General features: G+C 44.5%; 1 protein-coding gene across 3 annotated transcripts in view; it reads left to right on the top strand.

The window, feature by feature from the left end:
- LOC140463298 (VPS10 domain-containing receptor SorCS1-like) overlaps positions 1-27,347 on the top strand; it is a 1,204,408-nt gene that overhangs the window by 624,312 nt on the left and 552,749 nt on the right. For all 3 annotated transcript variants that reach the window (XM_072557066.1, XM_072557065.1, XM_072557064.1), the window contains exon 3: positions 2,960-3,059. In XM_072557066.1, coding sequence (XP_072413167.1) covers positions 2,960-3,059 — 100 coding nt within the window. The remainder of the gene's footprint in view (positions 1-2,959; positions 3,060-27,347) is intronic.

Here is a 27,347-nt window from a genome sequence, read left to right as displayed (position 1 = left end):
AACCAAATTTACTCAGCAATTAGCAAACAGAATGATTTAACCAGCTCCTTGACAAAAATGCAACAAACACAGCTCACTGTTTCAAGTCACCGGCCCTCAAGCTGAAGTCTCTCAATAAAAGCAATTAATTCTCCAGGTGGAGATTGGTTATGTAACTAAAGGAGCAGGCTGTCCTGTTTTTAGGAGAGGCAATTGCCTAGTGATATTATTGATGGTCTATTAATTCAGAGACCTGGGTACAAATCTTGCCAGGGCAGATGGTGGAATTTGAATTCAAAAAAAGTCTGGAATTAAGACTCTACTGATGACCATGAATCCATTTGCCAGTTGTCAGAAAATTCCATCTGGTTCATGAATATCCTTCAGGGAAGAAAACTGCCATTCTTACCAGGTCTGGCCTATGTGTGACTCCAGACCCACAGCAATGTGGTTAACTCTTAACTGCCCTCTGGTAATTAGGGATGGACAATAAATGCTAACCTGGCCCATGTTCCCACATCCTGTGAATGAATATAAAAGAAATTAAGGTCCTGAGGTAAAGTCTACTCGATGAGCAGAGTAGAGGCACCTCCACCACAACTTGACAGTTTTTAATGCAGACATCTAGGGTAGGAGAAAGTGAGGACTGCAGATGCTGGAGACCATAATCGAGAGTGTGGTGCTGGAAAAGCACAGCAGGTCAGGCACAATCCAAGGAGCAGGAGAGTCGGCGTTTCAAGCAAAAGGCCTTCATCAGGAATGAGACCGTGAGCCGAGGGGGTGGAGAGATAAATGGGAAGGGGGTGGGAATGTAATAGGTAGATGAAGGTGGGGATAATGGTAATATGTCAGAGAAGAAGATGGAGCAGTTAGGTGAGAAGAAAGGTGGACAGGTTTGGGACTGGGATATGGTGGGGGAGGGGAAATGAGGAAACTGGTGAAATCCACATTCATCCCTTGTGGTTGCAGGGTCCCAAGATGGAAGATGAGATGTTCTTCCTCCAGGCATCGAGTGAATCAAGGGAGACAGAGCGTCAACTTGCGGATTGTTTCAGAAAACATTCTGGAAATACCCGCACCAACCAAACCCACTATCCTGTGGCTGAACACTTCAACTCCCCCTCCCACTCCACCAAGGACATGCAGGTCCTGGGCCTCCTCCATCGCCAAACCCTAACCATTCGATGCCTGGAGGAAGAAAGCCTCATCTTCCACCTTGGGACTCTCCAACCATACGGCATCAATATGGATTCCACCAATTTGCTCATTTCCCTCCCTCCTCCTTAACCCAGATCCAACTTTCCAACTCGGCACCACTCTCTTGATCTGTCCGTCTTCCTTCCCACCTATCCACTCCACCTCCTGTCTGACCTATCACTTTCCCCACCACAGGCATCTCGGGTAGACTCTCCTGAGGGGTGATCAGATGTAGAGAGGGCATTTCACTGGGATAAGATATTAGCAGACCCCATCATCTTGTCCTGTGTTGGAGTTAAATTCCAAGAGGAAGGCTCATTCTTCCAGTCACACCCTAATGCTAGCTGGGAGCCTTAGGCAGCCAAGTAATGGGCATTGAAATGCCTGATCCCTCCATGACTGAAATTAACCCAGCTGCAGGCTGACCTGGTGCCACGTTGGTGTGCATGTCTTCTCCAAGGTAAATGGGTCCCTTATTCAAAGAGACGCAGTGCTGTGCCTGATCAGAGTCCTGACATCAGGAAGTGGCGATGAAACACAGAAAATGCTGGAGGAAGTCACTGGAAGTCTCTGTGAAGACAGAAGCAGAGTTAGCATGACAAGTTTGAAATGATTCTTTGAGTTCTGTTTAGCCTTCAGCTCAGACCCTGAGTGCTTCATCAGCCCTGTTGTCCAAGGCTGTGTTGTATAAACCACACTGTCGCCCATTGTCCCATTCCAAACAGCAAAAGGTTATTGCAAAACAGCAACTCTCCTCTACCTGTCTCGTGCTGAGCTGGGGTGTGATTTCACTGGAAGGGGTGCAGACAAGATTCACCAGGATGTTGCCTGGGTTGGAGCAGTCTAACCATACAGAGAGCTGGATAAGCTGGATAAGTTTGATTTCGGGCAGAGAAAGTTGGTTGGGTTGGGAATCCTGACTGAGGAGTAGAAGATCATGAGGGGCTTGGACAGTGTGGAACAGAAGCAGCTCTTCCCCTATATTGAGGAGTCAATAATGAGGGGGCATTATTTTAAGGTGAAAGGCAGGAAGTTTAGAAAGGGTCAAACGTGGTGGGTGTCTGGAATGCACTGCCTGGGAGGGAGATTGAGGTGAGAAACCTCACAATGTTCAGAAAGTATTTGCATGAGCACTTGAAATGTCATAACATTCAAGGTTATGGGCCAAGTGCTGGAAAGTGGGACGACTGTAGATTTAAAGTAGTTTTCTATTGGTGCAGGCTTGATGGGCCAAAGGGCCTTTTCTGTACTGTATGATTCTTAAAAGAACAAGTGAATAATTCAAAAGTGATAGCACGGTTCATAGCAAATGGCTTTCAGTTAATTTTATAAAAGCTTTCATGAAGTTGCCGCGAAGTGAAGGTATCACAGAACAATGATAATAAATTATCTCGACAGTTTTTGTATTCTTTAAGAAGTGAGAAAAGTGATTGGGAAAATGGTAGACTGCAATTATTGATGGATGTTAAATCCTTTGTTCAGGTCTGCTGTGACTGAATCAGCCATTCCGTACATTGTGTAGCTGTTTAAGGAAGCAAACTCTGTTGGAACTCCAACCCTGATTAACAGCTTTACTTTGACAATAGATTAGCATTAAGAATACATATTTTATACAACAGTTAATGCTCCAGAGAGCCAGAACATTATTGTGAATATGAATTACCCAGCGTTATAGCTCCATATTATAAACTGCTTTCATGTAAGTAAACAAATCATAAGTCAGGGCTAATGGCGCCATAAATGCCGAAACCATTTCATTTTTCTTTTCAAATTTTAATTTCAGGTCGACTGACTATGGAACGACATATGAGAAACTCAATGATAAAGTGGGCCTGAAAACTGTGCTGAGTTACCTGTACGTCTGTCCTACCAACAAAAGGAAGGTAAAACAATTCATTCCCAAAACACAAAGGCTGTGGAGGGGAAAGAGGCCAAGAGCCTCCCCCTTCAAGCAATATATATATATATATATCCACAGAGGTAGACAATGCCCTTGACACCTTGTGAAGTCACTGTCATTAATTCACAGCACTGCTTTCTAGAGAAGAATTACTGCTGTCTATTCACTCTACTGCCCATCTTATTAACAGGAACTGAGTGAGGAAGGAAACTAGCTGTCCACCTTCTCTACAGAGTTGGCTGTCGTAGATCTATTTCTACAACATATGGCAGTATATTACTTCCCTGATTACTTCCGGAAAGCCTTTGTCCAATAGTGTACGGCAGTATTCATACATTTACGCACTAAGGTCCAATGCATGGTGTGGAAGAACAATGCTCTTTCATGTGCTGTAGTTCACATATAAAAGCATTGCAAATTGTTGCAAAGAAAGAGGCCTGTTGTGATGTTATCAGATTAATGTGACTGCACAGTGTACTTGACTGAGGTTTGCTGTTCTGCCTGTACAAATGGATGAGAGTCTTGACCAAATTAGGAATAATAATTTGTGGGCAATGTGATAATGGTGAAGGTAATCGTAATGACCAGCGTGCATTATTCCACAATGTCAAAGTGTCTGATTATACAATGACACGGGAATGCTGTACAGGAAAGGTATTGTGTCCCATTAGATATTAAATATACACCTATTGTTACCTGTCAAAAATGGGGCTTAATAACTTGATGGGGAGCGTTATATATCAGTAAATGACAACATCATATTGTACAAACATGTGGATCTGGTATTGTCCAACCTAGACAGGCATAACTCACCTTGATTATGGTGCTCCTGTAACCTGGAGTTGGGAATTTCAGTCACTGGGTATTTTACAGTGACAGGTCACAGGAACTTCACTCCTGTTGTCTTTGTGATGAGTCAGACCGAATGTGTATCAGTAGTCATGAACATGCACCAGCTGATTAATTATTATCAGCTTTGTTCAGTAGCTCACTTAACAAACTTTATAAAATAGGACAACTATTTCAGTGAGTTAGCAGGATAAAGAATTTGAGGGAATATCCCTGTAATCTCAAAGACAAGAGAGTGTTTCCTCAAAACCATGAGGCTGAACCTTGCAGGTTTATACACTACTGAGTACCGAAAGGAGGGTGATCCTCCAGTACAGTATAGGGGAAGGTGACCCTCCTGTACAGTATAGGGGGAGGCTGACCCTCCAGTACAGTATAAGGGGAAGGTGGCCCTCCAGTACAGTATAGGGGGAAGGTGACCCCCCAGTACAGTATAGGGGGAGGCTGACCCTCCAGTACAGTATGGGGAAGGTGGCCCTCCAGTACAGTATAGGGGAAGGTGGCCCTCCAGTACAGTATAGGGGGAAGGTGACCCTCCAGTACAGTAGAAAGGGAGGCTGACCCTCCAGTACAGTATAGGGGGAAGGTGACCCTCCAGCGCAGTATAGGGGAAGGTGACCCTCCAGTACAGTATAGGGGAAGGTGGCCCTCCAGTACAGTATAGGGGGAAGGTGACCCTCCAGTACAGTAGAAAGGGAGGCTGACCCTCCAGTACAGTATAGGGGGAAGGTGACCCTCCAGCACAATATAGGGGGAAGGTGACCCACCAGCGCAGTATAGGGGGAAGGTGACCCTCCAGCGCAGTATAGGGGGAAGGTGACCCTCCAGTATAGTATAGGGGGAGGCTGACCCTCCAGTACAGTATAGGGGGAAGGTGACCCTCCAGTACAGTATAGGGGGAAGGTGAGCCACCAGCGCAGTATAGGGGAAGGGTGACCCTCCAGTACAGTTTAGGGGGAAGGTGACCCTCCAGTACAGTATAGGGGGAGGGTGATCCTCCAGTACAGTATAGGGGGAGGGTGAACCTCAGTATAGGGGGAGGGTGACCCTCCAGTACAGTATAGGGGGAGGGTGACCCTCCAGCACAGTATAGGGGGAAGGTGACCCTCCAGTACAGTATAGGGGAAAGGTGACCCTCCAGTGCAATATAGGGTGAAGCTGACCCTCCAGTGCAGTATAAAGGGAGGCTGACCCTCTAATGCAATATTTTTTGTGGGAGACTGACCCTCCAGTACAGTATAGGGGGAAGGTGATCCTCCAGTACAGTATAGGGGGAAGGTGACCCTCCAGTACAGTATAGGGGGAAGGTGACCCTCCAGTACAGTATAGGGGGAGGGTGACCCTCCAGTACAGTATAGGGGAAGGGTGACCCTCCAGTACAGTATAGGGGGAAGGTGACCCTCCAATACAGTATAGGGGGAGGGTGACCCTCCAGTACAGTATAGGGGGAAAGTGACCCTCCAGTACAGTATAGGGGGAGGGTGACCCTCCAGTACAGTATAGGGGGAGGGTGACCCTCCAGTATAGTATAGGGGGAAGGTGACCCTCCAGTACAGTATAAGGGGAGGGTGACCCTCCAGTACAGTATAGGGGGAAGGTGACCCTCCAGTACAGTATAGGGGGAGGGTGACCCTCCAGTATAGTATAGGGGGAAGGTGACCCTCCAGTACAGTATAAGGGGAGGGTGACCCTCCAGTACAGTATAGGGGGAGGGTGACCCTCCAGTAGAGTATAGGGGGAGGGTGACCCTCCAGTGCAGTATAAAGGGAGGCTGACCCTGTAATGCAATATTTTTGTGGGAGGCTGACCCTCCAGTACAGTATGGGGGAAGATGACCCTCCAGTACAGTATAGGGGGAAGGTGACCCTCCAGTACAGTATAGGGGGAAGATGACCCTCCAGTACAGTAGAGGGGGAAGGTGACCCTCCAGTGCAGTATAGGGGGAAGGTGACCGTCCAGTACAGTATAGGGGGAAGGTGATCCTCCAGTACAGTATAGGGGGCGGTTGAACCTCTAGTGCAGTATAGGGGAAGGCTGACCCTCCAGTACAGTATAGGGGGAGGATGACCGTCCAGTACAGTATAGGGGGAAGGTGACCCTCCAGCGCAGTATAGGGGGCGGTTGACCCTCCAGTACAGTATAGGGGAAGGCTGACCCTCCAGTACAGTATACGGGGAAGGTGACCCTCCAGCGTAGTGTAGGAGGAAGGTGACCCTCCAGTACAGTATAGGGGGAAGGTGACCCTCCAGCGTAGTATAGGGGAAGGGTGACCCTCCAGTACAGTATAGGGGGAAGGTGACCCTCCAGTACAGTAGAGGGGGAAGGTGACCCTCCAGTACAGTATAGGGGGAAGGTGACCCTCCAGTGCAGTATAGGGGGAAAGTGACCCTCCAATACAGTATAGGAGGAAGGTGACCCTCCAGCGCAGTATAGGTGGAAGTGACCCTCCAGTACAGTATAGGAGGAAGGTGACCCTCCAGCACGGTATAGGGGAAAGGTGACCCTCCAGCGCAGTATAGGGGAAGGTGACCCTCCAGTACAGTATAGGGGGAAGTGACCCTCCAGTACAGTATAGGGGGAAGGTAACCCTCCAGTACAGTATAGGAGGAAGGTGACCCTCCAGTACAGTATAGGGGGAAGTGACCCTCCAGTACAGTATAGGGGGAAGGTGACCCTCCAGTACAGTATAGCGGGAAGTGACCCTCCAGTACAGTATAGGGGGAAGGTGACCCTCCAGTACAGTATAGGGGGAAGTGACCCTCCAGTACAGTATAGGGGGAAGGTGACCCTCCAGTACAGTATAGGAGGAAGGTGACCCTCCAGTACAGTATAGGAAGAAGGTGACCCTCCAGTATAGTATAGGGGGAAGATGACCCTCCAGCGCAGTATAGGGGAAGGTGGCCCTCCAGTACAGTATAGGGGGAAGGTGACCCTCCAGTACAGTATAGGGGGAAAGTGACCCTCCAGTACAGTATAGGGGGAAGGTGACGCTCCAGTACAGTATAGGGGGAAGGTGACCCTCCAGTACAGTATAGGGGGAAAGTGACCCTCCAGTACAGTATAGGGGGAAGGTGACCCTCCAGTACAGTATAGGGGGAAGTGACCCTCCAGTACAGTATAGGGGGAAGGTGACCCTCCAGTACAGTATAGGGGGAAAGTGACCCTCCAGTACAGTATAGGGGGAAGGTGACCCTCCAGTACAGTATAGGGGGAAGTGACCCTCCAGTACAGTATAGGGGGAAGGTGACCCTCCAGTATAGTATAGGAGGAAGGTGACCCTCCAGTACAGTATAGGAGGAAGGTGACCCTCCAGTATAGTATAGGAGGAAGGTGACCCTCCAGTACAGTATAGGAGGAAGGTGACCCTCCAGTATAGTATAGGGGAAGATGACCCTCCAGCGCAGTATAGGGGAAGGTGGCCCTCCAGTACAGTATAGGGGGAAGGTGACCCTCCAGTACAGTATAGGGGGAAGATGACCCTCCAGTACAGTATAGGGGGAAGGTGACCCTCCAGTATAGTATAGGGGGAAGGTGACCCTCCAGTATAGTATAGGGGGAAGGTGACCCTCCAGCGCAGTATAGGGGGAAGGTGGCCCTCCAGCGCAGTATAGGGGGAAGGTGACCCTCCAGTACAGTATAGGGGGAAGATGACCCTCCAGTACAGTATAGGAGGGAAGTGACCCTCCAGTACAGTATAGGGGGAGGGTGACCCTCCAGTACAGTATAGGGGGAGGGTGACCCTCCAGTACAGTATAGGGGAAGGTGACCCTCCAGTACAGTATAGGGGGAGGGTGACCCTCCAGTACAGTATAGGGGGAAGGTGACCCTCCAGTACAGTATAGGGGGAGGGTGACCCTCCAGTACAGTATAGGGGGAAGGTGACCCTCCAGTGCAGTTTTGGGGGACGGTGGCCCTCCAGCGCAGCATAGGGGGAAGGTGACCCTCCAGTGCAGTATAGAGGGAAGGTGACCCTCCAGTACAGTATAGGGGGAAGGTGACCCTCCAGTACAGTATAGGAGGAAGGTGACCTTCCAGTACAGTATAGAGGGAAGGTGACCCTCCAGTATAGTATAGGGGGAAGGTGACCCTCCAGTACAGTATTGGGGGAAGGTGACCCTCCAGTACAGTAGAGGGGGAAGGTGACCTTCCAGTACAGTAGAGGGGGAAGGTGACTCTACAGTGCAGTATAGGGGGAAGGTGACCCTCCAGTACAGTAGAGGGGGAAGGTGACCCTCCAGTACAGTAGAGGGGGAAGGTGAACCTCCAGTGCAGTATAGGGGGAGGGTGACCCTCTAGCGCAGTGTTGGATGAGCAAGCATTGTAATGTCAAGCATTGCCATTTTTTGAAGGAACTATTCCGCTGCGTTCTTTGACATGTTTGGCTTTGAGAGGAGAACAGCAGGGGATTTTACCGTCAAATCTGGCCAATATTCTTCCTTCACGTGACACATTATCTGAAAGAGTTGATCTGGTCATTTATCTCGATGCTGCTATTTGTAGGAACTGGTGTGTACCAATTGATTGATTCTTAGCTTGCATAATAATCAGGTGCTTGTGTACTCCCATAAGGTATTCCATGACATAAGAAACATAGACTGGTCTTCTTTCTGAAGAGGAGGATTGAATTTGTGTGGTTTAATTTGAAGTCCCCTGTCAGATTGCTAAAATGGGAATCTCAGTTCTGATTATACCATCTGCATCATTGTTTTGTCCCAAAATCAGCATGGGATCTTGGGGAAATTGTACCCATCAGTGGTGAGCTAAAACTTGCTTTCACAACCACATCTCTGTCCTCAGTGAACATCCTTCAACCCCCTCCCCCACACAGCTTAATTTTACATTCATAGAACCATAAAATGTTCCAGTACAGATAGAGTCCTTCAACCCATTGTGTCTGTGTGAGCTCCTGAAGGACACACCCAGCTGGTTCCAGTCTCCAGCATTTTCTCTGTAGCCCTCTAACTTCATCCCTTTCAAATATATCTCCAGCTCTCTTTTGAAATTTTCTGTGGAATCCCCCTCCACCACTCTCCCAGGCAGCGCATTCCAAATCCGAATGATTCTCTGATTAACGACATTTCTCCTTATGTCACTCCTATCTCTCCCACTGACAATCTTGAAATTGTGCTGCCTAGTTACTGACATACCAACTGTCAGTTAAAATTGTTCATAATTTTGAACATCTCAATAAGATCACCTCTTAAGCTTCTCTGCTCCAAGGAGTATAATGTTATTAGCAAATAGAATCCATTCTTTCCCTTACACAACTTAATCTAAACCCATTTTACATCTCTTTTACCCTTTCTCCACTATTAATAACATTTTGATTTTTAGTACTTGACTCTGTCTCTGTTAAAAATATACATGTAGAAAAAATCAATACTGCCAGTTCTGAAAATGTGTTGTATTGGACTAAAAATGTGAACTCTGCTCCCTCTCACTACTGATGCTGCCAGACCTGTTGACTCCTCCAATGTTCACTGTGTTTGTTGCTTTTTGCATGAAATAACAAAAAGAATCAATGAGACCATTTCCTTCCCCAGACAGCGGTGACTGACATCTCTTAGTGAGTCAGGGAGATTTGTATGACAGGGATTCTGATGGGTGAAAGCTTTGAATTATTAAACCTTGTGCTTGGTCTCACTTGGCGACTGTACTTGATTTCAGCCTTTGTTCCAATGTGTTTAAGGAATGAAAATTTCAGAGGTATATTGCTCAGAGAGGGGTTTACATGTTCTGAAAAGCCTAACTTGTCTCTTTGAGTTGTGGAAACAAACATCAAGCTGATGCTGCTTTAATCTCTTTCATTGACTGTAAACTACACTGTGTTATGTTGCCTTGATAACATTTTAAAGATATGCATAATTCGTACATAAAGGGCTTTTTCAAAAAAGAAACTTTGCCATAATACTGCAACTCAGCTGCTAAATGCAGACTGGAATAATGAATACCAAAGCACAAAAGCATTGTCTGAGCTCTATCTGCCACAGTATAACAGATCCGTTCAGTTTTCAGATCCCGCTATTGCCTCAAGATATAAGTCTTTTCTCCCTACAGGAGTTAAAAATGCTCCTGTTATTTGCAACTGCACTGAGATGTAAAATTCCAATGAATCATTTGTGTTTCTTTTTCCTCATTGGAAAGATTGTACAGATAGAATGAGAACCTTTTTGGATGCCCTTATATGTAATTGCTTTTATGAATAAAGTTTACTTTTTCAATTAAAAAAATACCTGTATAAAAGCAGCTTACTGCCACCTCCTGCAGGACAGCTAAGGATGGACAATAAATACTGGCCCAGGTACCAAGGCCAGTTTCCCTTGAGTGAGTAAAAACAAACTAAAATGTTTTGGAATAGAAAATACTCTTCATATAATTATAGACTGATACAACACAGAGGGAGATCATTTGGTAAGCCAGATCTGAGCAGCGCTTTGAGTAAGTTAACTAATTAGTTCCACTCATCTGCTTTTCTTCAAAATCCCTTTCATTTCTTTTCTGTTTTAATATTTATCCAGCTACCTTTTGGAATTTACTATTTCAATTCCTGTTGCTCAAAGATCATAGGAATAGGAGCAAGAGTAGGCCATTCAGCCCCTCGAGCCTGCTCTGCCATTCAATAGGATCATAGCTGATCTGATATTACTTTCCTTCCCTTTCCCTGTAATCCTTGATTCCCCAACTGATCAATAATCTATTTGTCTCAGAATATACACAAAAGACTCTACTCCCACAGCTCTCTGGGGCAAGGAGTTCCAAAGACTCACAACCCTCTAAGAGAAGAAATTCCTCCTCATCTCAGTCTTTAATTGTTGCCCTTTTACTCTAAGACGATGCCTCCAGTCCTAGACTCTCCCATGATGTAAAGACTCTCTCTTTACCCTGTAGTATTTACCCTGTCAAGCCCCTGAAAGATCCAGTGTGTTTCAAGATCATCCCTCACTCGTCTAAATTCCAGTGAATGGACTCCCAACCTGTTTACATTTTGCTCATCAGGCAATCCCTCTGTACTAGTCATCATCCAAGGAGAAATCCAGTGGCCATAGTATTAATGGAACACAAAACCATAGAATGATAAAGTTGCCATGGTCTTAACAGATCATAGGTCTGCTCTCTCATTAGACACAGATGACTGGTTGGTGGTTTTCCCTAAAGGTCCCCAAACCTCAGGAAAGGTTGAGAAGGAGAGTTCTTTGTGATCAGTGTGAGATTTGAACCAAGGTTGTTAACATCACTCTACATTTCAAACCAGCTTTCCAAACAACTGAGCTAGCTAACCAACCAACCAACCTCACTCCCACCCCCTCACCCCCCCCAACCCCCACCCAATAAAGGAAAATTGGGGTGAAGGAGAACATTTCTTCCCTCAAGAGCTTTGACACCATCCAGGACAAAGCAGCCTAGCTTACTGGCACTACAAACATCCTTCACCATCGACTCTCAGTAGCAGCAGTGCGTAAAATCTACAAGATGCACTGCAGAAGTTCACCAAAGTTCCTGAGACAACAACTTTCAAACCTACAACTAGTTCAATCTAGAAGGACAAGGGCAGCAGACACCACCATCTTCAAGCTACTCACGATCCTGACCTGGAAATATATCGCCACTCCTTCACTGTTGCTGAGTCAATATCCTGGAATTCTCTCCCCAAGGACGTTGGGTTTACCACAGCATGTGATAGAAGGAAGTTGACCACCCCTTCTCAAGGGCAACTTGGGGTGGACAATAAACGCTGGGCCCAGCCAGTGGCATCCATATGTGAATAAAGAAGGAAAACAGCCAGGTGGCTCAGTCTATGGAGGAGCATAATAAGAATGTACAATGGGATATTGAGCATCATTCATTCATCATTCTTGGGATGGACGCTTCCCCAGAATGACCATGTTCCTTATAAGGCTGGTCACAGAATCCAACTGCAAATAAGAAACATGTGGAATCTTGTTTATTTTGATAGTATTCGTTTTTGCTTTAGATTAGATTCTCTACAGTGTGGAAACAGGCCCTTCAGCCCAACAAGTCCACACTGACCCTCTGAAGAGCAACCCACCCAGATCCATTCCCCTACATTTACCCCTGACTAATGCATCCAACACTATGGGCCAATTCACCTAACCTGCACATCTTTGGACTGTGGGAGGAAACCAGAGCACCTGGAGGAAACCCACACAGACACAGGGAGAAGGTGCAAACTCCACACAGACAGTTGCCCGAGGTGGGAATTGCACCCAGATCCCTAGCACTGTGAGGAAGCAGTGCTAACCACTGAGCCACCGTGCCACCCCTAAATTCTCGTGACATTTGCAGCGAGAGCCTCCAAAATGGCCAAAGAACTCTTGCTCTAACAGTGGTAAATGGGAATTTCAAATTCAAATGAATGCCATGGTTCAAGAAGGCAGCTGACCCATCACCTTCTTAACTGTAACTCAGGTTGGGCACAAACGCTGACCCAGTCAGCAATGCTTACATCCAATAAGTGAATCAAAACATCAATTCTTTTCTCTCCATGTGTTCATTGCTAAGATCGTAAAAAGAAATTGAAGCGAGAGCAGACAGCTCAAACCATTGAGTCTGGATTCTACCATTCAGTAAGGTCATGGCTAATCTGACTTCACAGTGGCCTAAAAAGAGGCTGTTTTTACACTGCGCCTGCTATCCATGTAATTTTGACTCAGGATATTGACTCAGCAACAGTGAAGGAGTGGCGATACATTTCCAGGTCAGGATCGTGAGTGGCTTGGAGGGGAACTTGAAGGTGGTGGTATCTGCTGCCACAAAGAACTCTCCTTTTCAACCTTTCCCTGCTTCCCATGTAATTTTCCACTTTCTTCAATTGCTCATTGTCTTAACAATTAACCCTAAATGATCTGGTTTAAAGATTTTTTAAGGCCAATACTCCATCTTCAAAATATAAATTAAAACCCAAAAAGCTATGGGAAATCAGAACCTGAAGTGGTTCAAATTGTCAGAAGGCACACGAAGTGACTCCACCCGATGAAGGAGCAGCGTCTGAAAGTTTGTGATTTCAAATAAATCTGTTGGACTATAATCTGGTGCCGTGTGACTTCTGACTTTGTCCACCCCGGTCCAATAGCGGTTCCTCCACATCATGGGTCAAATAGCCCCTTTAGTATGCTGCCATTCAGTTAGATTGGCGCTGATCTTCTCCAACTCAACTCCTACTCCCCCCATTTACTCTAAAGAAAATTGGATCTGCAAAAACGAGACAGGATGTTCAGACTTGCATGTGAATAAACTCTAAGTTCTCCTGAAAAGGTATTGAAAAATCTAAAGTTTTAGTTTTGTTGCAATTGCCTTGACCTCTACTAAGCATCAAAAACTCTGCAGAGAGATAACAAAGGAAAAGGTCAGTAAAACCGCTTTCATTGAAGCAGTGGCAGAGATGAAAGTGCAAAATATTTTATTGATGGAACAAAGACTTGAGTGACTGAAAGTGCCTTCCAGTGAATACTGGATACAATGACCTAAAAAAAATGGAGTTATATTCCCCTTGACAATTCATTCTTAGAGTGACCAAGGTATAGCACAGTCCTATTCAGAAAATTATTCTTCACTGTGTTGATTTGCCTATCATGTGTAGTTTTTATTAACTTTATAGGAATTACAACATAGTATTGTTGAAACTTGTTCTATATATTACTAGTTGGAAAGATTGGTTCCCCTTCTGGCAGAGTTTCAGATCAGGGATTATCGTCTCACACTAAGGCTTCACACATTTAAGTTAAAGATGAGGAGGAATCTATTCTTTCAGTGGGTAATGAATCTATGGAATTCTTTACCACAGTGCACTGTCTAGGTTGAGTCATGAAGCATATTCAATGCTAACATTGACAGATTATTAATCAGTCAAGAAATCAAGGCAAAAACAGAAAGTGCTGGAGAAACTCAACAGGGCTGGCAGCATCTGTGAGGAGAGAAGCAGAGTTAATGTTTCAAGTCCAGTGACCCTTCTTCAGAATGTAGATCAAGGATTAAGGGGGAAAGGCAGAAATGTGGAGCTGAGGATTATCAGATCAGACATGATCTCATTAAATGGCAAAACAGACAAGATGGCCAACTGTTCTTCTTCTGCTCTTATGGTCTTCTGGTCCCTGCAGTCTTAACATTTAATTGACTTTTTTTTAATAAATCCTTCAAACTTTTGGCTCCTTTGAAAGTTTATTTGCTTTAACATTCAGAGGTTAAGAGTTATCTTAAAGTTAATTTAACCTTGCTTTTAAGTCAAATTTCTGACACTGGGGGCCCATTGTTTTAGGAACAGTAACCTGACATTGATTTTTCTTGAACTGGCCAATGGAGCTTATCCATTAGGAACTCCAAGGGAGAGTTATGTTGGACTCAAGACATTAACTCTACTTTCTCTACACAATGGCTGCCAGAACTGTTGAGTTTCTCCAACGATTTTGGTTTCTATTTCAGATCTCCAGCATTTACAATGCTTTGCTTTATCACTGCTCATTGTGGTTACAACAGGGGAACCACGGAATGCTTAATTCCTTAGGCTATTATTTGCCATTTTAGATCAAAACAGTATTTACCGCAGGCAAGCAATTTGTTATTAATCAATTTTAATTTATAGGTAGGTCGAGTGAGCAGGGGTCTTTTTTTCTGTTAATTGCAAGATCAATCATGTTGGCCTTTACCTTCTCAATTGACTGCACTGTCTATCCAATAGCTGGTTTATCCTCAAGCAGAAATATTGACATATGTAAGAAAACAAAAATGCACACCGAGTTACAGAATAGTTACTGCACAGAAGGCAGCCATTTCATGCTTCAAAGCTCGACCAGGTCTCTGCAAGACTCCTTGTGACTTTGAAGTTCTTTGTAAAATCTCTTCTCTATGGAAAACAATTCCCGTTTCTCCAGTCTACTCACCTAACTCCACAGAATAGATGCAGAATCATTGGACTGAATCTTACTTTTTCTGGCCATGTGTGAAATGTATCCAGTTTTTTTTGAGGGATTCTTGTCAGGAGGCTTACTGCAAATCTCATGACTCTTTAACAACCTATCCTACCCCTTTGCATCCCTCCAGTCCATTCACCTAATTGAGGTCCCTCAATCCTAGAAGCATTCTCTGAAATGTTTCCTGAAATTTCTCTAATAACTGCCTATTTCCAATAGTGCAATCCCCAGAATTGGACATGATTCCAGTTACTGTATGAAGGTAGATGACAACTTAATCGTTTTTCCTCATGGTATAAAGCCTGAATGCCTTTTAAAACACTTTTTCACTCTGACTCACCATTTTTAATGACTTGCTCACATGTATCTAGAGATCCCTCTGAAATTGTATCCTTTGTTTTACGTTGCTTATCCTCATCCTTCCATTCCAAACACGTAACATTTCACACTTCTCAGCTTTCAGTTTTATCTCCTCCATATGCCCATTTACTCCATCACTATGTGTCCTTCTTCTAGAATTCTATCACTATTCTCAAACCTCCAGCATGGCTTTAGAGACTGGTGACATAGAAACACGATGCCCCTTCCCCCAGCTCTTATTCTCGATAATTCTAGTTTCCCCATCCAGCTCCACCACCGCTTGAAATCTCCGCCCTCCTTTAATCCTTGCTTTTTATGAAGCATCAGTGTTCTTCATTCCACAAGGTGATGGCCTAATGGTATTATTGCTAGACTGTTAATCTCGAAACTCAGCTAGCTTTCCTGGGGCCCGGGTTCAAATCCTGCCACAGCAGATGGCAGAATTTGAATTCAATAATAACCTGGAATTAAGGGTCCACTGATGACCATGAAGCCATTGTTGGAAAAACCCATCTGGTTCACTGATGTCCTTCAGGGAAGGAAATCTGCCATCCTTACCTGGTCTGTCCTACATGTGACGCCAGATCCACAGCAACGTGATTGACTCTCAACTGTCCTCTGAAATGGCCTAGCAAGCCACTCAATTCAAAGATAACTAGGAATGGGTAATAAATGCTGCCCAGATTAGAGTGGTGCTGGAAAAACACAGCAGGTCAGGTAGCATCTGAGGAGCAGGAAAATCGATGTTTCAGGAATTCCTGATGAAGGGCTTTTGCCCGAAACGTCGATTTTCCTGCTCCTCGGATGCTACCTGACCTGCTGTGCTTTTCCAGCACCACTCTAATCATGACTCTAATTTCCGGTATCTGCAGTACCCACTTCCGCCCTGATAAATGCTGCCCAGCTAGCCACGCCCACATCCCACGAGTGAATAAAGAAAGACTTTGTCCCATTAAGACCTGGAGACCCTAGCAATGCCCCTCTCCTTCTCCAGTGCATTTTCCTCTTTCAAAGCACTCCTTAGAACCTAGCTGTTTTATCACCTACCTTAATATCACCTCTATGGCTTAGTGTGAGCTTTTTGTTTGACAGTACTCCTGTGAAACACCAGGGTATTTCCCATGTTAAAGGCACTACATAAATGCAAATTGTTGGGCTGAAACAATTATCCAAATTCCTTTGAAATGGGACAGGAAAGACCTCATTCTTTCCTCTGGGATTATGGTGTTGGATCAGATTTTCAGCTCGACCTCTGTAATTATCTGGACTTAGTGTCGGAAACTGGGCAAAATCAAACGTTTTGGCTACAGAACCCAGCATAATACCAAGGCACAAGATCTACTCTTGACCATGTAAACCAATAAAAGTGAAATTTCTTCTGCCTCTCCTGCCTGGAGTTTACATTGCCTCCAGGATGCAAGAATCCAATCATTTTTCAGGTGAAGTCACAGGACAAAAAGGAACTCTATTCGATGTTCGGACCTTGGCTTTCAAAGTCTGGTCCAATCAGACAACAAGGATATCCATTAGATGTCCACAGCTGGACTCATCAGTGGAAGTGAAGTGATCAGTCCACTTCAGTTTTTACATTTTTAGTGAAGCATTTAACTTTGTTAAAGTGATAGATTTCATTGAGGGAGGCAGAATAATTCAAAGAAATAATAGGCTTAACGTATTGCTTCCCATGACCCCCAAGTCTCTCTCTCTCTATTTGAAGCATAGTTGCATTTGCAGTGTGTGAAACTAACTGTCTACCACTTTGCACCAAAGGTGCAATTGGCAACACTGATCAGAGATAAAGCTGAAACACAGCTGCGGTTCTCATCTCTGAGACTCCTGTAGGCCATCTGCAATTACCCACCGGTAGACAAGCAGGAGGCTGGAAGAACACAGCAAGCCAGGCAGCATCAGGAGGTGGAGAAGTCAATGTTTCTTCAGGAAGCATCTGCAGTTTTTCTGTCTCTAATTACCCATCAAGCAACATCGTCAAGCATTCAGGTACAACTCTTCAGGTCTGCCTTCATCCTAGGTCCTGGCGATAAATTGCTACTGCAGCAACCTGCCATCTGCCTCCCAGTATCCTCAGGCTCTTTCAGAGTGACATTGTTGATATAATGCCAATTAGTGGCTCGCATTGTGAACATATTGCTTTGTGCACCCATGATTGTCAGTAGCTATGTTATGACTCCCATGTGCATTTTCTATAAGAGGTTTAAAGCTGAGAGATTACCAAATGTGCCTTAATTGGATCTGAACCCATTTCTTAGAATGTATAATACTATATTGTCAAAAAGTTCTGTAGGAAAATGGTGCAAAATATTTATAATGGTAAAGTAGAGAGGATGATGGCCAAGTGGTATTATCACTGTACTTTTTAATTTGGAGACCTGGGTAATGTTCTGGGGAACCAGATTCAAATCCCACGATGGAAGAATTTGAATTCAACAAAAATCTGGAATTAAGAATCTAATAAGGACCATGAATCCATTGCGGATTGTTGGAAAAACCAACTGTTATAGAAGTACACAAAATACTTCTGGGATATCCTTAAGATCTCCCTGTATCTGCGTGGGTTTCCTCCAGGTGCTCTGGTTTCCCCCCTCAGTCCAAAGATGTGCAGGGTAGGTGGATTGGCCATGGGAAATTGCCCCCAAGTGTGCAGGCTTACATAGGTTAGACATGGGAAATGCAGGGTTACAGAGATAGGGCCAGGAGGTGGGTTGAGGTCAGAAGGTCAGTGTAAACTCGATGGGCCGAATGGCCTGCTTCCACCTTGTAGGGATTCAATGATTCTATGTTCTAGCATGTTGCATAAATGTGAATTCTTGCTGAAATCACAAATAGTAATTGGATATGAGGAGTGACAAATTACTTTTTCTCCAGGATATGATAGTGATATTTTATAGCTTACCCTTTCCCTGATGTTTTGCTCTTCAAACAATGCAAAACAGTATGAGGAAAGATCTCAATTAGGCAAGAAGGGGTTGATGACTGAATGTTAGAGCTGATCAATCTCCATGTTTTTATTCGCTTTCTATAGGTCAACCCCGTACTGAGACCTGGTTATAAGTTGCATGTTATCTTTCTCTCTGTCCGGTACCATTGAATTGATGGCAGTAATTTCTCTTGGTTACTGCAGAAACCAAACGTTAGTGTGCAGTTCCTGCAATCAATATGACAAAGCTTCCTTTGTAATATTGACAAGAGGCCTGTTAGATAATGTTCAGTTATCATCCTGGTACCACTTATTAATTATTGTATAGTATTGTTTTTTAAAAGATCAATCCTCAGTTTGCATAGTTTTCAGCCTTTCTAAGATTAATAATTCACTCACCAATATTTATTGGCTTATCTGTGGGAGAAAGGGGAAACAGTTCTATTTGTGACATTGATGATGTATGAGGTATGGTTTTAAAACATGAAGAATTTTCTTTTCCTGCAGTGCGTCTTTTATCTTTCTGTTTCTGTTTCAAAACATCTTTATAAATTCAGGAAAAATGGCAAAATGTACAGACAACTCATCCCAACAGAGACAAATCCTCCAAGAAATTTCAGGGACTAAATGCCATCAAAATCCCTGGGACCTGATGCCCTACATCCAAGGTTTCTGGTCGAGATTCCTGCAGAGATACTGGATATACTGGTTATGTATTTCCAAAATTCCTCAATTTTGGAATGGTCCCAGCAGTTTGGAAGTTAGCAGTCATAATACCATTCTTTGAGATGTGGAGGTGCCGGTGTTGGACTGGGGTGGACAAAGTTAAAATCTCACAACCTCAGGTTATAGTCCTACAAGTTTCTTTGGAAGTGCTTCCAAATAAACCTGTTGGATTATAACCTGGAGTTGTGAGATTTTTAACTTTGACCATTATTCAGGACAGAAGGGAGCAGTAAAACAATGAACTGCTGACTAGTTAGCCTGACATCAGTTGTCAGGAAATGCTGAAATAAGCAAATTATAACAGATGTAAAGTGGACCATTCTGAATCAAAACTAAAAGAACTGTAGTTGCTGGAAATCAGAAACTAAAACAGAAATTGCAGGAAAAACTCAGCAGGTCTGGCAACATCTGTGCAGAGAAATCAGAGTTAACGTTTCAGGTCCAGTGACCCTTCCTTCCCAGAACTGAAACATAACTCTGATTTCTCTCCACTGATGCTGCCAGACATGCTAAGCTTTTCCTGCAATTTCTGTTTTTGCATTCTAAATCAACATGTCCGTAGGAAAGGGAAATTCTGTTTGACAAATTTATTGCATTTCTTCAGGATGCACCGAAATGAACTGGAGTCAGCAATGTGGTGCACTTGGATTTCCGGAAGGTCATTTGACAAGGTGTCACACAAAATGTTTTGACACAAGAGAAAAATGAATGGAGCAGGTGATGTGTTAGCATGAATAAATAACTAGCTACCAGATAGGAAGCAGAGAATAGGGAAATAAAGCGCATTTTCAAATTGGGAAGCTATAATCAGTGGTGTGCTTCAAAGATTAGTGACAAAGCCACAACTATTTACAACCTATATTGATTCCTTAGATAAAAATAGTGAGAGAACTGCATTCAAGTTTTCTGAGGGTACAAAACAAGGTAGAAACATAAACTGTGAGAAGAAACATAAAGTTGCTGAAAAGAGGCATCAGGTGGCTAACTGCGTAGATAATAAGGTGACAGATGGGGTACAATGTGGGAAAGTGCGAATGGTTCACTTTTGCAGTAAGAATAAAATGCAGAACATTTTCTTTAAAGGCATAAAATATCAGAATATTTTTGTTCTGAGCCACTTAAGGTGCAGAAGGAACACAGGAAGTTGGCATACAGGTATGGAACATAAATTGGAAGACATATGATGTCTTGACATTTTTTGCAAGGCGATTAGAAAACAAAAACAAGGATGTCTTCCTACATTGCGGATTCATAAGGGAATTCCCAGAGTAAATGCTGAAAGGAAATTTCCCCTCATGAGAAAGTCTAGGACCAGGAGGCATATTCTCCGGATAAAGAGATGCCAATTTAAGATGAGGAGGAATTTCTTCTGTCAGAGGGTTGAGAGTCTTTATAACTCCTTGTCACAGAGATGACTTTAGTGTGAGATGAAAAGAAATGTCTTCACTTTGAGGCATTTCATATGTTTACAACTCTCTCCTCCACGGTGCTGAAGCTTTCTGTCATTGAATACACTCAAGGCTAAGAAACACATTTCTGGTCTCTTGCAAACAAATAGATATTAATGAGGGTGAAAGAAAGTGGTGTTGATGCAGAAGATCAACTAAAATCATTTTGAATGTCAGAACAGGCCAGAGGGACCACACGATCTATTCCTGCTCCTATTTCTTAAGTTCATCTTATCTTGCTGCTCCCATTTACCATTATTGTCGTCCTACATAATGACAGCAGGAGAATTATTTTATAAATGCCTTGAGATATTTTTCGTACGGACTAAGCATTTTTCCATGAAATTGCCAAATTCATTTCCTTGTTGACCAATTTAAATTACAAATTCAACCCCTTTATATGAACTTGACATTTTGTCTGTGATGGTTATCACATTAGACTTGACATTTTCTTCTGAAAGATACTGACACTTGACTGACTCTGGAGTCCGAAAACCTTGAAAATCCATTGTCAATCCCACATATATTTGTTAAAATACAGACCAACTTCCACACATTGTTTATACTATTGACCACAAAAAAGCATGTCAGCTTTTGACAGATCAAAGCATCCATTTTTTCAGATCATTTCCCCTGCATTCAGTTGCTGTTACAACTGCTGACTAAACTCAGTGTACGTGGTGAGAGTTGACAGTTTCCCAAAAGAAAACGTAGCAAATGGAATTGGCTATTTGAGCACATCTCATTTCAGTCCTGGGACTTGGATACGTTACAGTGATGTTCAAATTCTTTTTTGATCATGGAAACCATTTCTGAAACTAATTTTGGCAGTTTTAGTTAAATTAAAAGTTAAAAATGCTTGAACATTAAGGAGCTCAGTTAGCATTAAAGAGAGAATAAAAGACTCATAGTGTGACAATTATGACACTTTGCATTTGCATAGCACCTTTAACAGAGTAATATGACTCAAGTCATGACAGAGGTGTGCCATCAGATGAAATTTGACAAAGTTGTCATATTAGACAACATTAGGAGAGTTGAACAGTTATTCAAAGAAGTAGATTTTAAGGAGGAGAGAGAGAGAAAATATAAAGCCCCTCCATGTATGCGACATTGAGACAACTATTCACTTGATTTTAATTTAAAGATAAATAATCTTTAACATGTTTGACCTTCAAACTTTAAAGAAAGGACTAAGTCTAAAGCAAGGATAAAGTTTGTGATTGATTAGGATTGTGAAAGTTGTGGCTTTAGGAAAAGGTCACTCTATCTTGGAGATTTGAGTAAGAATGTAGTGAAGGCAGCATTGATGAAACAAAGTGGATCATTTTAAAGGTAAATAAAAACTGTCTAACTACTCTCAAACAAGTTCCTATTAATCACAGGTCTACAGCACAAAATAGACCAGAAGTTGGTATTTTATATGAAATTGGAAACCTCATTCACGCATGACAAATGGAAGTGTCAACCTGTTTGACAGTAGAGATTGTCAGTCTCAGGTTAAGCTATACAGAATAGAGCAAAACAGACTCTCTATTTGCATTAGTTAATCTTGACTTGGGAAGAATTGGCACTGACTCTGGTTACTAATGCCTTGATGCTGACGCCTTCCAGATTGAGACTTAAGTTCTTCCAGGGAGAAGGGTTTTTTTTTCAATAAATTCAGAACAAGCCATTTCTTACGCAGTGCTAAAGGCACAGACACATTCTGGCTTGGGGCCTGTTACATTTTATGGTCATCACAGGCGCACACAGGCATGTCAAAGTCCAGCCACACCATCTGACAGGCATTTCTACACCTGTCAAGATACTGAGTTCCAAAGAACCACTCACTGTCCTGTCAGCCCTCATTTGTTAGAATTGATGTGTTTGTTTCTTGGCTGCTTTACATGGGCAACTTCACCATTTTAAATGACATGCTGTGCCTATTTTGTTTTTGTTTTAAGTTTCCAACAGTATTTGCAGGTACCAACCTCCATACTGAATGCTACTTTCTCAAGATAATGTTTTGTAATATAATTTGCATAACAATCAAATAATTAGAATTAAATATAAGGCAAAAATTATCCACTCAACTTGGAAGCAATTAGGACATAGAACAGTACAGCACAGTACAGGCCCTTTGACCTATGATGTTGTGCCGAGCATTTATCTTAACTTCAAATCAATCTAACCTACACACCCCTCAACTTACTGCCATCCATGTACTTGTCCAGCAGTCACTTAAATGTCCCTCGTGTCTCTGACTCTGCGACCACCACTAGTAGTGCATTCCATTCACCCCACCACTCTCTGTGTAAAGATCCTACCTCTGACATCTTCCCTATACCTTCCTTCAATCACCTTAAAATTATTCCCCCTCGTGACAGCCATTTTTGTCCTGGGGAAAAGTCTCCAGCTATCTACTCTATCTATGCCTCTCATTACCTTCGTACACCTCTATCAAGTCACTTCTCTTCCTTCCTCTCTCCAATGTGAAACGCCCTAGCTCACTCAACCTCTCTTCATATGACAAGCCCTCTAATCCAGGCAGCATCCTGATAAATTTCCTCTGCACCCTCTCTAAAGGATCTACATCCTTCCTGTATTGAGGTGACCAGAACTGGATACAATATTCCAAGTGTGGTCTAACCAGGGTTTTATAGAGCTGCAGCAAAACCTTGCAGCTCTTAAACTCAGTTCCCCCTTTAATGAAAGCTAAAACACCATATGCCTTCTTAACAACCCTCTCAACTCGAGTGGCAACTTTGAGGGATCTATGTACATGGACCCCAAGATCCTGCTGTTCCTCCCCACTGCCAAAAACCCTGTCTTTAACCCTGTATTCAGCATTCAAATTCCACCTTCCAAAATGAATCACTTCACATTTATCCAGGTTGAACTCCATCTGCCACTTCTCAGCCCAGCTCTGCATCCTGTCAGTGTCTTGTTGTAGCCTGCAACAGCCCTCGACACTATCTACAGCAACCACCGACTTTTGTGTCATCGGCAAACTTACTAACACACCCTTCCACTTCTTCATCCAAGACATTTATAAAAACTGTAAAAAGCAGAGGGAAGAAAGTGAGGACTGTAGATGCCGAAGGTCAGAGTTGAGAGTGTGGTGCTGGAAAAGCACAGCAGGTCCAGCAGCATCCAAGCAGCAGGAGAGTTGATGTTTCGATGATAAGCTCTTCATCAGGAATGATGCTCGAACCATCGATTCTCCTGCTCCTCGAATGCTGCCTGACTGGCTGTGCTTTTCCAGCATCACACTCTACAAAGAGCAGCAGCCAAAGAACAGATCCCTGCAGGATACCACTGGTCACCGACCTCCAGGCACACAGTCCAGCAGCAATACATTACCAGGGGGAAAAAAAGTCATGAAATTATCAGTCATTTCTAGTGATGTTTCCATATTCACATCAGTAATTTTAGCGCTGTTCACAACATTACATTTGATTTCCAAATGACAAGTTGCCATTGAGAATATAATTTTCTTTGGTGACTGAGGCAGTTCAACTCAGTGAAGAAAGCTTTTCAATTGCCAGAAGTAAGGCTCTGATTGGTCTGTGGTTTAATTCAAAGAAAGATTGAATTTAAAACTGGGATAGGGAAAAGCAGGGGTGGCGCGGTGGCTCAGTGGTTAGCACTGCTGTCTCACAGTGCCAGGGACCCAGATTTGATTCCAGCCTTGGGGCAACTGTCTGTGTGGAGTTTGTACATTCTCCCTGTGTCTGCATGGGTTTCCTCCGGGTGCTCCAGTTTCCTCCCACAGTCCAAAGATGTGTAGGCCAGGTAATTGGCAATACTAAATTGCCCATAGTGTGAGGTGCATTAGTCAGGGTTAAATATGGGGCGTCGATTACTCTTCAGAGGGTTGGTGTGGACTTGTTGGGCCAAAAGGCCTGTTTCTACACTGTAGGGAATCTAATCTAATCAAAACTTTAACAGAGATAGATTTGCTCTTTTTAAGATTTGTCTGTCTCATCCCAACCTTCCTTCTACCTTTGCACTTTTTACAAACTAAAATCATTTTGTTTCCATGGGGTTTTAAAAATAGTGGGTAAATCATAGAGACATATTGACCTAAAGCGCAGGTGCTTAGCAACCTGAGCTTCCAACCTTTCCAAAAGACCTTTGTGTTCGAAACCAATTGATAACCTCTCAGGCCACATTTCTTGGACGCTGATCAGGTCACAGACATTGGCAACTAACATGTACCAGCCTCTATGCAGCCTCATGACCTATCTCCAAGCCACTTACAGGACACTCTGCCCTTCGGTGCTGTCCCTTGGATTGCCCCGGTAACTCTCAGTGTATAGCTGCATCAAGGACATTGTGCTCAGGGAAACCCTCACGGCTCATGTGGACTGTACCAGGCTGTATCTCTATGCCCTTGTGCCCCATTATCATAGTGCTCACTCACTCTGAGCTGACCTGCATGCTCCCAGCATACCTGCCATGCCTTGTCTCTTTGCACCTTGCTGCTCAGTGAGAGCTCAGAGTCAAAACATGTGGCACTGTCAGGTGGCATCCAAGGAGCAGGAGAGTCAAGATTTCGGGCATAAGCCCTCAGTTAGAGATACCAAGTTCACAATCCAGTTATCTGCTTCGGGCAGTGGGAGTCAGATTCCTCTCCTCATGAGGACTGAGGGGGAAAATGTCCCCATCTTGATCCTTTCTGCCATGTTTTGGGCTGTTTTCCTCATGGAATGAAAGAGAGAGAGAGAGACAGACAGACAGATAGACAGAGAGACAGGTATTAAGGGAGCTGGAAATGAGAGACACATTTCATGCTGGGATCCCGAGTGAGTGAGGAGGCAGTACTGAGGGTACACAGAGTTAGCATTGTCAATGAGAGTGAGAATGGCAGAGCACAGACGTTGGTAGGAGGTGGGTGCAGGGGTCACTATGAAATAGGAGCAGGAGTCGGCCATTCAGCCCCTCGAACCTGCTCCGCCATTCAATACAGTCAGTAGTGGAGTGAGTGAGAGGTATCAGGCAGAAGATGGTGGCATCTGCACTGTGGAGTGGAGGTCACTGAGCCCTTCCAACCTGATTGGGTATTTGTCTAGAGGCTGAGACTGTGCTGATCCAGCAGTAACCTAAGGCTGGGTCATTGGCTCCTCTGCTGGTCCCTGAGGCAAGTGGAACTTTGACTACTGCACCACCTCATCTAAGTCCTCCAGGTCATGGTCCCCAAGGCAAAGCACCAATTCTCCCTTCTCTGCCATGTCCAGAGTTAGTGTCAGGGCCTGTGCAGAGCAGCTCATAACTAACAGTGTTTGTCCCAGTGCGCAATGGCCTTCTTAGGATGGTGCTGCTGCCTGTAATGTCCTCAGCACCAAGATATCCCAGGAGTGGGATGATGTCTGTGTACAGCGTATGGTAAGACAGGAGAAAGTGAGGACTGCAGATGCTGGAGATCAGAGCTGAAAATGTGTTGCTGGAAAAGCACAGCAGGTCAGGCAGCATCCAAGGAGCAGGAGAATCGATGTTTCAGGCATGAGCCCTTCTTCAGGAATGAGGAAAGTGTGCCAAGCAGGCTAAGATAAAAGGTAGGGGGGAGGGACTTGGGGGAGGGGCGTTGGCAATGCGATAGGTGGAAGGAGGTTAAGGTGAGGGTGATAGGCCGGAGTGGGGGTGGGGGGCGGAGAGGTCAGGAAGAAGATTGCAGGTTAGAAAGGTGGTGCTGAGTTCGAGGGTTGGGACTGAGACAAGGTAGGGGGAGGGGAAATGAGGAAACTGGAGAAATCTGAGTTCATCCCTTGTGGTTGGAGGGTTCCTAGGCGGAAGATGAGGCGCTCTTCCTCCAGCTGTAGTGTTGCTATGGTCTGGCGATGGAGGAGTCGAAGGACCTGCATGTCCTTGGTGGAGTGTAAGGGGGAGTTGAAGTGTTGAGCCATGGGGTGGTTGGGTTGGTTGGTCTGGGTGTCCCAGAGGTGTTCTCTGAAACGTTCCGCAAGTAGGCTGCCTGTCTCCCCAATACATAGGAAGCCACATCGGGTGCAGCGATGCAGTAAATGATGTGTGTGGAGGTGCAGGTGAATTTGTGGCGTATATGGAAGGATACCTTGAGGCCTTGGAGTGAAGTAAGGGGGGAGGTGTGGGCGCAAGTTTTGCTTTTCTTGCGGTTGCAGGAGAAGGTGCTGGGAGTGGAGGTTGGGTTGGTGGGGGGTGTGGACCTGATGAGGGAGTCACGGAGGGAGTGGTCTTTTTGGAATGCTGATAGGGGAGGGGAGGGAAATATATCTCTGGTGGTGAGGTCCGTTTGGAGTTGGCGGAAATGACGACAGATGATATGATGTATTTGTAGGTTGGTGGGGTGGTAGGTGAGGACCAGTGGGGTTCTGTCCTGGTGGCGATTGGAGGGGCAGGGCTCAAGGGTGGAGGAGCTGGAAGTGGAGGAGATGCGGTGGAGACCATCGTCGATCACGTCTGGGGGAAATTGCGGTCTTTGAAGAAGGAGGCCATCTGGGTTGTTCGGTTTTGGAACTGGTCCTCCTGGGATCAGATGTGGCGGACATGAAGGAATTGGGAATATGGGATGGCGTTTTTACAGGGGGCAGGGTGGGAGGAGGTGTAGTCTAGGTAGCTGTGGGAGTTGGTCGGTTTATAGTAAATGTCCGTGTTGATTCGGTTGCCCGAGATAGAAATGGAGAGGTCTAGGAAGGGGAGGGAGGAGTCTGAGACGGTCCAGGTAAATTTGAGGTCGGGGTGGAAGGTGTTAGTAAAGTGGATGAACTGTTCAAGCTCCTCGAGGGACCACGAGGCAGCGCCAATACAGTCATCGATGTAGCGGAGGAAAAGGTGGGGGGTGGTGCCAGTGTAGCTGCGGAAGATGGACTGTTCCACATATCCTACAAAGAGGCAGGCATAGCTGGGGCCCATGCGGGTGCCCATGGCAACTCCTTTGGTTTAGAGAAAGTGGGAGGATTGGAAAGAGAAGTTGTTCAGGGTGAGGACCGGTTCAGTCAGTCGAAGGAGGATGTCAGTGGAAGGGTACTGGTTGGTTCGGCAGGAAAGGAAGAAGCGGAGGGCTTTAA

Source organism: Chiloscyllium punctatum, chromosome 38 (assembly GCF_047496795.1).
Source record: "Chiloscyllium punctatum isolate Juve2018m chromosome 38, sChiPun1.3, whole genome shotgun sequence".
NCBI lineage: Eukaryota > Metazoa > Chordata > Chondrichthyes > Orectolobiformes > Hemiscylliidae > Chiloscyllium > Chiloscyllium punctatum.
The sequence above is the reverse complement of the archived record's forward strand: the minus strand, read 5'-3'. Positions and strand labels throughout refer to the sequence as shown.